The sequence below is a fragment of the Apaloderma vittatum genome, unplaced genomic scaffold (assembly GCF_000703405.1).
Source record: "Apaloderma vittatum isolate BGI_N311 unplaced genomic scaffold, ASM70340v1 scaffold7719, whole genome shotgun sequence".
Lineage (NCBI taxonomy): Eukaryota > Metazoa > Chordata > Aves > Trogoniformes > Trogonidae > Apaloderma > Apaloderma vittatum.
The window spans coordinates 74821-89050 of NW_009736919.1; the positions used below are offsets into that span (position 1 = coordinate 74821).

Consider the following 14230-nt stretch of genomic DNA (forward strand, 5'->3'; position numbering starts at 1 on the left):
TTTTCATTTTTCAGAATTGTGCTGTATTTGCACCTAAATGTTGGATGCATATCTCTCATTTCAGAGTAATAAATATAAAGGAAGTTTAATAAACTAATTTTATGCTTTGATAGAAGTATTGTAGTTCTACAAAGTGTATTCACTAAAATGACTGTTAGGCAGAAGTAGGATAAAAGCATAGAAGCATGAAGCTATTTATATTTCACTATTTAATTGGAAAACATCCGCCGGAAAGAAGCCAGACTACACGTATATCGTATTACGTGAGTGTGTCGAAGGATATAGTTAGGAAATATGGGAGAAGGAAAAGAAATTTGTAGTGAGAGTTGGTGACAGAGGAGAGAAAACAAAGATATTCTGTGATTCTGTGATATGAAGCAGAAATGAAGCAACTGGTACTGAAAAACTGAAGGAAATAGAGAAGAAAATGCCCAGGGAATGTGCCAACCAAGGAGTCAGAACTTAACTTCTTACTCAGTTTAAATTTGATATCATTTGTTACTTGTAGGATTAGGAGCTTAATTTTGGCTAGACTGTATTAGCCAGGCACTGTGCAAATGCAGACGAAGACCATCCCATTTCACATCCACCCTTCCCTAAGCTTAAACACAGAGTGAGACAACGGAGTGCAGATGCAGGGAGCGCAGGAAACTGGCAGGCACTCTGAATCAGTATGGCAAACATTTGTCTTAGTTTTAAAATAATGATTAAATTAAGTGGAAGCAGGGGAATTGGGAGATGGTTTGGGATCGACTCTAACTTTTTCTTAGACACTTTCAGTGTGATCAGGTCAGCTCAGTCTTGCCCAGCAACAGCATTTAAGATAATTTACTAAAGCAATTAAGCTCAGGTTAAATCACTTGGTACAAGGTCATTAAAGAAGTTAGCTGTGTTAAACCACGCATTAAAAAGCTGTTAGCTGTGTTCTCTTTGTAACTAAGAAGTCCTGGTTTAGTTGGTATTTTGGACTGAGAATGCTCTCGTATGGCCCTTTATAACTCATCTCACATTTTTCAGATACGTGTTCAAACAACAGTCTTTCCTCTTGAGAGCTGTTTTCAGGATTAGATATTGCAGCAATTTCAGATATCTGGGATAGCTTTAGAACATAACTTCTTAGGTCTCAAGACCAAAACAAAACCAGAGGAAAAAATGCAGCTGATATAATCTGGAGGAAGGGCTTTCGGGTTTATGAAGTCTCAATGGATAGCAAATGTGCCGTGGTGTGAGAATTTACGCTTCTCATTGCGTTTTCTAAATGACAGGGGATTCACTGAACAGCAGAAAAATAGAGCCAGGGACCTTGGGAGAGGTCTTAGGGTTTACCTGCCTGCTCCAAGCAGACTCAATGGTACCAGCAAAATTCTTGGTATGTGTTTGTCTGATGTGGTTTTAAACCTCTGATAACAGATGTTTTCTAGCCATGCAAGGCAGCGTATCCCAGTTCTCAGCTATCTTTATGGTCAGAAACCTTTTCTCATGTCTAACCTAAATTTCCTGTCTTTAGTCAGCTGGCTCATGTCCTGTCTGAAGCAGGCATAGAATAATTTGGATTAGGATCATCTCAGTTGTCAGGAATTACTATTTTCCTTTTGATTTTTATTATTTTATTTCCTAGACTGAGCAGCGCCAATTTCTCCTAGTTTTTGTTAGGTTATATTTTATTTAGTTCTTATGGTTTTGCTCTGGACTTACCCGATTATCCATACTTTACTTGGAAGCGTGGTGAATAAAATTTGAAACACGATACTCTCACTGGATTCTCTATCTCCATGTATGAAAATAATTTTTGTATCTATATATACATATACACCATACAATATTCATGCTTAAACATCATGGTACTACACTTGCCTTTTCCACATCAGTATGTCCCTGGGATCTTTCTGTGGTTTTATCAATATGAATTGTTTTGTTTCCTTAGTTTGCACAGTGAGTTAATGCTGCTTTGCATCCATCTCTATTAAACTGTGCCCTGTGGACTCAACTACAAAGTCAGTAAGCTCACCTGCAAATTCTGTAAGCTGATTTTCTGTTCCATTGCCCAAGTGCTTAATGAAAAGATGGAATGATGTCTGCTATGAGAAATTAAATAAAATGTAATTTCTTGCATAATTAAGATAATGAAGGGCCAAAGGAGCCTGTTGACCAGAGGAAGACAGCAAGCAGAGCTGGAGTTTGCTTTAGACCGTTTCCCTGGAGAAAACTCTGTTTATCATCAGTGCCTTTGTGTGCTTGTGTGGCGAGATGGGTAATCATTTGTGGTTTCCTTGCGTGGCATTTCTTGTCAGTATGGTGTGGCTTTTTGTTCCCTGCCCTCAGTCACAGCTTAGCCTAATGTTAGCAGAAATCTCTACAAGCTGGGGGTTCATCAGGCTGTGGAAGTCAGTTAACATGGACATTTGTAGTGCACTTCAGTGCTGTGCATTTTTTTTCTTATTTCTGGTTGTCTGGAGCAGTAGTAGAGAAAACGCTAAATGCGACACAGGAGGTGAAGGGCACAGGATATCTAAGTGTTGGAATATGCAACGCTGTATTTATAGACTACTGTGCAGTGCTGTGCTTGGAGAAGATTCAGGAAATGTACCCAAATTCAATGATGAGCTTTACAAAGGGGTTTGGAGAGCGTGAGGAAGGGGTAAGACAAACTGCTATAGAGCTGAGAAACTGGGGTGCTCTCTGTATATCAGGGTTCAAATGACAGGCAAGGGATGGCTGAAAGATTGTGACCATAAGAATAAGGACAAGAAAGACATTGAAATAATGCAGGAGAAATAGAGCCATGAAGCAGGTTTTCCAGACTAGATGATGAAAGGAAAAAAAAAAATCAACACCAAAACCCAGCAGTATTAGATGATGTAATGATAAGGAGGAAAGGAAGGCAAAGAAAGAGATGATGGATTTCTTTGAAAACCAGGGCTGAAGAAAGAAAATTTGCCTGGTTGCCACTCTGACCATTCCTGAACCAGAGGGGTTCAGGTCTCCCTCGCTGTGCCTTTACTTTAAGCATAGGCAGGCAGGGGAAGATACAGGAAAGCAAAGGGATGTGCTGGCTGCCACGAGTGATGGTGCATGGTGCAGTCCTCATGCTGAAGCAGATTTTTGTGACGCTGAGAAATAACCTGCCAACTGCTCTTCATCCTTTAATAAACGGTGCTGCCAAAACTTGAGATGGTTTGGTACATTCTTCTTCCGTGATTCTCTTCTGAATAACTCTACTCCCTTTGTTACTCTGAGCTTGGGAATCTTCAGGCTCAGGTCACCACGTATGACCGTATTTATTGTGTTTTTGCCTGGGACTGGTACTCACCAATGCTGCTTGTCTCTGTGGTGGCCACTTGCTCTTCCACTGCCAGGTTTGTTTCCCAGCTTAGTGCAAAGACAACTTGATGGTGCCTGATGCCCCTGAGTGGCTTCAACTTAGCAAGGCAATGTCTGTTCTCCAGGACAGCCAGCTACTGGCCTCTCCCTGTGCAGTAACCAGATTGTTGCTTTTTATCCCTAGCTGCTTCTGTTGCAAACAGCTCCAGCTGGCTGGTTCTCCATCCTGGGTGTCCTTCCTGGGTGTTATGTCAGAGGAGGCTTTGGATTCACAGCCACCTCTGAGCACCATCTCCTCCTTACAGTCTCACCTGCTTCCTAGCAGTACATGGCTCCCTCATCACCTGCTTCCCCCTATACAGCTGGTGTTGGCAGGGCAATATAGGCAGTGGATCATGCACATCTGGGCAGATGCACGCAACATGGAGGGGCTTACTGGGGCAAGGCTGCAGGCAGAAGATCTGGCAGCGATGATGACTCCAGCAGTGCAGAGTGTCCTCATCACTCTTGTCCAATTGGAAGTGCAATCCCTTTTTGGACTCACTGCTGAGGTTCCTGTGTGCCAGATCCTCCCACCAGCAGAGTTGTTGGCTCCTCATGCCCTTTCTTGAGAGGTCCTCGCTGTGCTCCTTCCCCGGAGTGTAGCAGTAACTAAGTCCATTCTGAAAGAAGGATGGGGAACTGCAGTGCATAGCTGTGTTGTGTTTCTCTTCCTAGGAAGAAACAGAAGAGGACAGTGACCTGTCAGACTATGGAGAGGAAGTGGATGGGAAAAGGGACTCTCTTGCTGAACCATGTTTCATGCTGATTGGAGAGATTTTTGAGCTGCGAGGAAGTAAGCTGTAACCTGCTTATTTGCTTGTGGTATCTGTTGGCCAAAAAATCTGGGACACTTTGTAATTTGGATTTTTCTTCTGTTTCAATAAGTGGACATGTTCTTGCAATCTATATAGCCAGTTTGTTTGGAGCAGAGCTGTTCTTCAGTGGTTAATAACTGTGAAGTTTTCATTCAGAAGTGAAATTACAGTTTCATATGGCAGTAAAAATGTAACTGGTAGAGGAGAGCATTTGTATTAAATTTTTCATTTAAAAAAATATTCTGGAAGAACATAAAAAGCACAAAGGCATATTTTCTGTAAATTGGCTGCACGTTAGAAGGTATGAATTAAGAGAAACAAAAGGAAGAAAAGGTGACTTTATTACAGAACATGTCACTGACAAAGCAACACAATTTTTATGTCCGTTTTAAGTGTATTGCATGTGCATTTTATTTCTGCAATTTGTATAACGGAAAACACGCTGGAATTGTGGCATCTTCCAGTCCCAGATTTTTTTTCCTCCTTTATGTAACTGAAGGATGGTAATAAAACTATTTTTGTTTCTATTTGAATGTGCAGCCACACTTGACACCCTACAAAATTATGTACAGGGTAACTATTACAAAATGCAGAACTTTCCAAAAATGGCAGATGTGTCTCCCAAATATAGACTTTCTTGTGTGGGTGGTGAATAGCCTGGAAGAAAGATTGACCAGTAATTACTAGGAAGCACTCACGTTTGTTTCCTTTATTTGTAACGTAAGCGAACTGCTTGGTTTATTTTAGTGAAAATGTTTTCAGAATTTTAATGCTGCTGCTGTGTGTACAGTGTTATACTAGTAGGCTTGAAAAGAATGTGAATTTTGAAGGATTTTCTTTTCTTCTAGTGGAAAAAGGGCTTTGGATAGTTGTATGGCTCAATAAACTTGAAGTATTCTTAAACATAAAAGTTTATAAACTACGAATACATATTGCAGATACGTTTATGTAATCTGCAAGATTTAAACATATTGCAAGAAGTATAGGGAAAGCAGTCAAGAAAAATGAGCCTCACGTAAAATTAGTGAAATCTGAGAGAGGATTATAACAGATATATCTGTTGTAGGGGTGGATTGTTTTTCTGATGAGAGGGGAGTGCGTGGGGAAAGGTTCTGGACATGATTGTGGTTCCCATAATGTTATTAACCTCTTGATCTTTGTTTTCTATTGTTCTAGTGTTCAAGTGGGTTAGAAAAACATTAATTGCACTAGTACAAGTCACTTTTGGAAGAACTATCAACAAGTAAGTAGCTGTTACTTTAACTGAATCTGCATTGTTCTTCTATAAAAAAAGGCTGAGAGCAGAATTGTAAAAGAATAATCCGAATGTTCTGTTGTGTATGGTAATAGACATTTGTTTTACACAGCTTAATTTACAAATATGCTACATTGGTTAGAGAAGACACAGATATGTGAATTACTGCACAAGGCTTTGCTTTTGGAAGAACACACTATTTCTTGGGAGACGGATGTGTAAAAAGAGGCTTTTTTTCTTTTCATTGAAGTGGCTTTGCAGCCTTTATGTATGCATATATATTTATACATACAAAAAATAATTTGCTATCTTGTTTTTCTTACTGGCCTAGCTCTGAGTGGCTTCTGTGAGTCTGTGCTTTATCCTACAGTCTCATGAAGGTTTTTGCCAGATCTGAAACTATGTTTTCACTTTAAGTAATTTCTTTCAAATCAAATCCATATTTCTCCAAAGTGATTGAGATAATGTTAATACATGGTGAGAACCATTAATTTTTAACACGAAACTTGCATACGTGTAAGTGATGTGTTCTCATAAAGGTATCATTTGAAGACATGTCTGTCAAGTGAGGCAGGCATGAGGCTGTGAAGGGAGTGTGTGTATGTCTGTTCATGCCTTTCACGTGGAAAGCTGTAGCATTAGTCACAGAAATTTTGAAGAAGTATTCCTTTCCTTGTCAGATACATAGGTCTAGAGTCAAACTTGATTGATACAAACACACTTACCATGACTCTTCGATTAGTATTGATGCTCTTATGCATGATGATTTTCTTATGAAAGCCTGTGAATCTGTGATTTCTGTAATGCATTCACATAGGCAAAGGGCCACAAAGAATCTGATGAAATACATTATTTTGTTTTGATGTAGTGGGACTCAAGTAGGTTTCGCAGTCCAGAGATGTACCAGCAGAACAGGCTGTTCCTTTGCCCAGACAGTGATGAAATTTGCACATGGCAGCATGGCTTTTAAAACCTCTCATGTATGTTATGTAGCGGTTGAACGAGAAGTGATGGGAAGTCACACAGTCAGTTGCTGCTGAGCTTATGGTATCTGACAGCATCCATTCACTGAGCTTTAAATCGATTGGCTCATTTGTTCACACTCTGCTGGTGACTAGCATGAAAGACACCTGAGAGAGGACAGAGAGAGAGCCTGTGTATGTGAGCACAGCATGCATACAGAGTTGCTGTGTAGCTTTTAAATGTTGGCTGAGTTTTTACACTTACTGATTTTAAGGGTTTCAGTGGTACTGTGGCACAGCCAGGCAGTACTGCCTGGAGCCTGCTGGCTACCTCAGACTTTTCGTGCTGAAGGCTACAGTGAGTGCCTGCAGCCACAGGAGGAGCTGCTATCTCCACTGGTAATCCCTTCGCTGATGTGCTGTGAGGGAATTTACTGCAATTTTATCAAAGCTTCATCTGTTTTTATCCCACAAGGCACATCTGTGTGTGAAACTAGTTTGGAGTTTGCTACAATTAGTTAGCTGATTTTTATGGTTTTACCCAGTGGAGCCTTTGTGCTGCCCATCCTTAAAATATATACACGTTTCAGAGCAGTCCTTGTAATTTGTAATATTTGCTTGTGGATTATGTTGAAATGTAGCCTTCTCCACATCTCAGTCAGGTATCTGGAGCGACCTAGGTCCTCAAACACCCAGGGCTGAATACAACGTGCTGTGATGCTAGTAAAACCGGTTCAGATAAATTGGGGTGAGAACGGGTATCACTTCCGCTCCTTTCAAGAGTAAAAAGAATAAATCTGCATAAAATGTGAAAGATGGCTCTGACATACTCCCTTCTTCATAGGCAAATCCGTGACACTGTACACTGGATGTTCAGTGAACCAATGCTTGTTTACTACATTGGTGTGTTTCGAGATGCTTTTTGGCCAAATGGAAAGTTAGCACCACCACCGAGAGCAAAGAGCGACGAACAAAAGCAAGAGACAAAACAGAGAGCACAGCAAAAACTACTTGAAAACATTCCAGGTGAGATTGCTTTCATGCTGCTTAATCACGGATTTAATAACTAGTAAGAAAACAGGTTTATCAAATACTGTTCTGCTGCATTTTATTTTTTCCCCTAAAGTTGTAATTTATGATTATTTACATAAATAAGGATAATTTTGGCCGTATGCTTTGCCTCTCTGTGGATTCAGTTATTAGTGGTGGATGCAAAACCCAGTATCAAGGTACTTCTGTATGTAATATTCATCAAGGAACTTACATTAAGTCAAGATTCTCCCTGGGTCTCTGTGAGCAAATACCACGTGGCTCTGCTACCTGGAACTGCATGACAAAGAAGGAGAGTGGCACCACCCCTCTTAATTTTGCCTCTTACATTTCAGAATTGAAATCTACGCTGTGAATGTTGTGTATTGCTGTGTATTTCTGATAAGAGGTTTCAGGGCACTGAGTGTTAGAGGGACCTGCAGCCTGCACAGAAGAATCCTGGATTGAGTGGGGTTTTCAGGACCTCTTTTTGTCTGCCCTTACGCCCCCAAGCCCACGCAGCTTCCTTTTCAGCACGCATGGCTCTGCGGCTGCGTTCTGAGGTGCTCCATCCAGTCCCATCCACAGGATGGAGAGTCCAGTTACATAATTCTGACCCTTCAGAGATCATGTAAACCCAAAGGCATCTAACTGGGAAGAACTGAAATCATTCCATTTAGCACTTGGAAATGCACTTAAACATAGCTTGAATGCTTTTTATCTCCCCTCCATCTGAATAGAAGGTACTTTAATGGGCTATTTTATGGCTTTACTGAGATATCTTGTATAATTCTTGCATTAGGTAGCTCAATCAACTTCTATGGCAAAAATAGCAATAGGTATGTGTGCAAAGTATTTGTAACTTTACTTTCTGTGTAATATACTCACCTACTTACCTAGAATTGCCTTCCAGGGTTGCTTTTGTTTGTTTATTTCTGAGTTTGGAGAGATATGTCAGGGCATAGCTGAATGCACTTTTAATTAAATCAGTACACACTGGATCACTATTTATTCTCTAATTTAATCCAAAGTGTAAATATTTTACTCAGAATTCTCTTCAGTGCTTATACATGGGAAGTATTTTCTGTGGAGATGGAGAGGCAATTAAAGCGTGAAATATTTTTTCCTGTTGTAGGAATTCTGTCTTTGTGGGTTTAATGATGTTTGAGATTAGACGTGGCTCTGCAAGGTGAACTACCTGAAAGACATGCTGTACTATCATGTTAAAACATGTAAAATGTTATCATTGAGTTGCATGCACTATTGTTTAACTTGGATAACTTGAGAGTAAGAGTATCTTTTCAACTTGTGACTTAAGTTACCTGTGTGTTTTTAAAAGGTTGGTGAATGGGGACTAGGTATCTTGTGACCAAGGGCTATGAAGTGCCCTGGTTTTGTTTCCCCTCCTTTATGGTAGCAGTGTTAGGAGGAGGTTTTGCCTATCACGTATGAAACAGTACAAGCTGAAGTAACGTTTGTTGCAGATACTCTGCAGAGTCTTGTTGGACAACAAAATGCCCGTCATGGTGTAGTGAAAGTGTTCAATGCGTTGCAAGAAAGGAAAGCTAACAAGCATCTACTCTATGTGAGTAACCAGAAAATTAGCCTTTTAACTTTATAGTCCTGTTAATTGCTGAGCTCTGCTCACTAGGTATTAAAGCCTGGGGTCTGTGTTTTTGCAGAGATACATGTTGGACTATTGCTCCACGTGCAGATAACTTTTTTGTTGTTAAGACGGGAAAAATGTACTTGGTTCCATCATTTGACTAATTTTGAATAAGAAAAAAAACTATTCAAAAAGAGTATTGCTTTTGTCTAAAAGTGACCCTCTACCACATCCAGCTTGCCTAATTTCCTCTGAGAAAACAAACACACCTTAGAGAATCCTAGGGAAGGAAAGCTCCAGGAGTGGCTCACAGTTAGGACATGACAGCCCTCCAGAAGACCGGCTCCTCGCCTCTTGGTTGGGACTGGTCGGAGCATGCAGTTGGATCCATCCCAATGCAGCACCTTTGCTCTCCATGAGTCTTTTCTGGCTGGTTTACCTGCAGCAGACCGTCACGTAACGTGGACTGGCCTGCTTGTGTAGCTGCCATGGCTTCAGCAGAACCGCACCGGTTTGTACAGGGCAGGAAATGGGTGTCAGAGAGCAGCTGCCCGTGGCACTTGCCTTCTTTTGGCCTTAAGACATTTCCTATATTACCTGCAAGGCACACGGTAACTTTAGGATGAAAGAAAAGTGGTTGTGTGTGCCATGTGTGGAATGACCTCACATGCTTCTGGTACCTGTGATGCTCTAAATGTGACAGAACAGGAAAAAGAAATTTGTGCTTGGCACCCGTGCTCATCTTAATTCTTTTCTGTTTTTCAGGTTTTGCTGGAACTGCTGCTAACTGAACTGTGTCCTGAGCTAAGAGCTCATTTAGAGCAGCTTAATGCCACTTAGGTTTGAATCTGCACAATTGGACCACTAGAGAAATGTCTATGTCCAATAATAGACATGAAACTTATTTTCCTCTTTTCCATAGAGGGCTGAGGACTATGATTATTTTTAGCATTTTTCTTTCTTCTTGAGTTTTTTTGTGAAGTAAGCGGACTTGAAAAGATCTGATGCTGTAGTAGGGTAGACAAAACAATGCTGTATAGTTGCCAATTTTTATTTAAATTGTTCTATTTGACTACTCTTCTGTTTCAAATATAGATTGAGAAAATAAATGTTCATATAATCTGAAAGAAACCAGAAAATATTTTAAACATTTATGAAAAGAAATTTTGCTTATAGTGGTAAACTAATGAATGTTGTACAGTTCTAATCTCCTCACTGAGGATTTGAGCATTCCTTTTTTCTTGTGTATTGAAAAAGCCTTGTTGTGCAATACTACATGTAAAGCTATTGTGAAAATTTTATCAGTTTTGTTTTTACCAAAGATTTCCCGTGGTTTGAAGCATTTGTAAGCAATAAATAACACAACTGGATTGCGGTACTTGGTAATGAGGCTGTACTGGCAACTAACGAACGAGTTCGACAGCACTAGTTCCATAAGGAATTTTTACGTTACTTTGAAGTCTGTGTCCAAAATATGTATTGTAAACTGGTGTGTCCTAACAGAATGCCTGTGTTAAATGTTAGTTCAGAGATTAGTGCTTATGAATTGCTTCTATGAATGATTAAGTAGACATTTAATTAAACCATTCTAATAACTTCCCTGATATTACTCAGGGCTGTTTTATTCTAATACTTCAATTTCAAACAGCCTTCAAATCTTTCCCTTATTTTATACAAGGAAAGAAAACTATGTCTTCAGTGTTTTGGGGTTTTTTAATTTATGTAAAAATATGTAAATATGATCTTAATGCACATCTAAATAATTAAACATCATCAAAAATCCCTAGATAACAGTCATTACTTTCTTTTAAATTCAGTGCAGTTGTGCTCTTAGAGAAAGTGCCCGCAGTTAAGAGTGGCTATATTGTAAGGTACATAAAATCTGCACACTATATTTAAATCCATGTTTCTATTAACATTTAGCCTTCTGTTCCAACAGTTTTCAAAAAGTTTTCAAGTCATGGCACAGTCCAAAGAAGCAAGCCAAATTCTGCACATACAAAGTTTTTCAAGTAAACAGGTATTTAGAAGTGTGCAAGCTTACCATGGCAATTGGGAAAATTAACTAGTGGTTAATCAAAGCATCTCTTGGTAAAAGATTCAGTGTAACATTGCTCAGGCATACACACTCCTAGCCAAGAGGTCTTCAGCTATTTCTAACACAGAGGTGGTGTAAATGCAATATGACGGATCGAGGAGAACAGACCTTGTACAGAGGACGTGTATATTGAATGCTTCCATGTCTAAATGTGATGTGTCTTTTCCCCCTAGTTCCGTAAGTAGTATTTTCTAGTTTTAAAAGTTGACATGATTTGAACTGTAAAGCTTAGTGCCATACAGGCCAATTTCCAGCTTTAAATCTTTGCAATCTAAGAATAAAATGTGTTAAGGACACATAAGTAGATCCAGATGCCGTATAAGTAGATGCCACATAAGTAGATCCAGAAAAGCATGTGAAAGGAAGTATATGCACCATTAACAAAGGTAAGATTAAAAAATGGTCATGACTTGTTGAGTGGTACCTGAAAACTAGACAAGTTTGAGTGCAAGCTTTTCAGAATATTCGGATTCAGTGTTGAAATACTAGCAATGCAGAAAATGAATCGACCGTTTTTATTTGGTTTGGGTTTGGTCCTATATAGCAGTATGACATGAAGAAAACACAGGACATCTGTTCCAGTAAAATGTCCTTAATAAACCTCAAGTCCTCATTATCATTTTAAAAAGTCTGCCTTTGCCTCATCCCAGTGGAGTGTGAGCTGTTTACTTTCTCTTTTTTTAGATGAAAAAGAGTCAGCAAATTGCTTTAAGTAGTAATTTAAGTAGGAAGTTAATAAGCAAGCAGTAAGTGATGAACAGTCTACAATTGCTGGGGGATAAAGACGGTTTATTGCAGGGTGGTGTATTGTACTTATTATACAGTCACAGTTAAAGGAAACACTAAGTTCTCCCGAGATTAGCTGCCAGTTCAAGGTCAGAAGCAACACCAGAGTCCAGAAGGCATGCCTTTGAAAACAGAGAATAGAGACTTGTAGTTTGTAGCTGAAATAAAATTGTCTCTTGTCAATATAACATTAATAAGATCTTTAAGTTTTCCTGACATTATCTGAGATAATCAACTTGTTAAAATATTAAATAGTTAGTACATTCAGTTTTAAATCCTGTTTCTGATGCCACATAAGAAAAATTCAGTGTTTTAAAATGAGCATACTTGACTGTAGTGTTAGATTTGGGTTTATTTTTTTATTGTGTCTGCTGGTATAGCATGTGCTGACACCACAGTTAGAAACAAAATTCTGCTTACAGGATTGGATCAGTGTCATTCACTTCCATCACCTCTTTCAGTACTCTCTGGGCTGCCCATCTTCTCCTGCACACTTCTTTCAAAACTGACTGGGTCTAGGAATGGTAGGCCAAAACCGTGGCTGAGCAGTTAATTTAAAAAGCATACATGATGTCAGTTTTAAGTGGATATAATTATAGAGTTAAGACCAGAATTATTTTCTGGGTACAAAAGAAACTGAACACACCCGCAACTATTGCCTTTTAACCTGTTCTAAAGTTACTGCTTCAGGAAAGTTCCTGGTTTATTTTCTGTTCCTTCTTTTTTGTTGTTGATGTAAAGATGAATGGCACCAGTCAATAGCAATCATCTCTTTTTATACAAAGAAGCTAATGATGATTAGTCTCAGGTGTACAACTAGTGAATGTTGAGTGAAAATTGTAATTTTCTTTTAGTTGTGGTGGTTACTCTACACCTGATGGAAGACAGTGAAGGGCTATGCTCATGCAAAGCTATGCAGCAGTTGAATTCTGATGAACCACTTCCATGCCTTAAGACTTACCTAGGACTACTAGCTACAGCGTTCCTAACACCCCAGCTTACATTTCTTTCCTGATCTCCTTATCCTATCCTCTATAACACTTTTCACTTCAGAACAGAATGTTTAAAATGTGTGTATTCAAAGGATCACCTGCTCTGCTAGGCCTCTTGAGTCAGTGGCTTCCCTGAATAAGGAGCCACAAAAATTGTAATTTGATAATTTAACATTTACATAACTGCATTTATTTAATTTGGATATCAAAGTATTCTACTTGCAGAAAAAATATTCAGTCTTCCTGTGTTCCCTTCAGCTGGCATAATCATCTTGCCTTGACTGTACCTTTAGGCATCACTGACACTCTTTAGCAGATTCATCTTCTAGAAGCCATTATTGATCTGCTTCCCTAAGCAATAAATCTTATTTCAACTTTAAAACTTCTAAATTATATGACCCCTTTTTCCCTGTGTATCAGTAACAGTAGGATCCTCTGCTATTGCTAAAAGTAAAAACCTGAAGATAACCATGACAACCAGTTACAACTGATGTAAGTATTGTTAATGCAATTTATAATTTTAAGAGAATCATAGAATCATAGAATTGTCAGGGTTGGAAGGGACCTTATTCCCACCCCCCCTGCCATAGGCAGGGACATGTCCCACTAGATCAGGCTGCCCAGAGCCCCATCCAGCCTGGCCTTAAAAACTTCCAGGGATGGGGCTTCCACCACCTCTCTGGGCAACCTGTGCCATTGTCTCACCACCCTCATGGGGAGGAACAACTTCGTAACATCCAACCTGAACCGATCCATCTCTAGCTTCAATCCATTCCCTCTAGTCCCATCACTATCCAACATCCTAAAAAGTCCTTCACCTAGGGTAGAAATTTATCTTGCAAATCACCAAACCCTTTGCTGTGGTAATTATCTCAGATTTTTTTTGTGGTTGCGCAGAGTGTGTTGTTTGCTTAAGTGAGTGGGCACATGGTATCCTTTTGAGACTTATTTTTGGTAGTTTTCAATATACTATCACTTCTCATTTTCCTGCACAGATTTAGTATTTTTTTTGTTTCATTGTCTTGGTTTAGAAGACAGGGGAAAGCTGTGTAAAATGCCCCCCCCCCCGTCCGAATTGTTATACCTTTTAAATTATGGGGCTTTCAGACAAAGATATGGGAATAGGAATACCAGTTTTTTACTAAGAATATTGCAAACTACAAAGGTAATGATACAGAGAAAAGAACAACAAGAAACAAATAATCCCAGAACTCGACAGAGTCAGAATACAACCTGGCTTTGGGAAAAGGAAAAAAAAGTCCAGAATAAGTCCGAATTAAAAGTCCTCCTGGAGTGGCAGATGGGGCTCTGTTTGGGGTGGTCC

General features: G+C 39.4%; 2 protein-coding genes across 2 annotated transcripts in view; one reads left to right on the plus strand and one right to left on the minus strand.

The window, feature by feature from the left end:
* The window catches only part of SNX25 (sorting nexin 25), a 73132-nt gene extending 62696 nt beyond the window's left edge, over positions 1-10436 (plus strand). The window contains exons 14-18 of the mRNA XM_009877136.1: positions 4039-4156; positions 5355-5421; positions 7240-7421; positions 8909-9009; positions 9796-10436. Coding sequence (XP_009875438.1) covers positions 4039-4156; positions 5355-5421; positions 7240-7421; positions 8909-9009; positions 9796-9870 — 543 coding nt within the window. The 3' untranslated portion in view covers positions 9871-10436. The remainder of the gene's footprint in view (positions 1-4038; positions 4157-5354; positions 5422-7239; positions 7422-8908; positions 9010-9795) is intronic.
* Positions 10437-11970: 1534 nt separating this feature from the next.
* The window catches only part of LRP2BP (LRP2 binding protein), a gene marked incomplete at its 5' end in the record, with an annotated part of 8022 nt that continues 5762 nt past the window's right edge, over positions 11971-14230 (minus strand). The window contains 1 exon segment of the mRNA XM_009877137.1: positions 11971-12036. Within this exon segment, the coding sequence (XP_009875439.1) occupies positions 11971-12036 (66 nt within the window).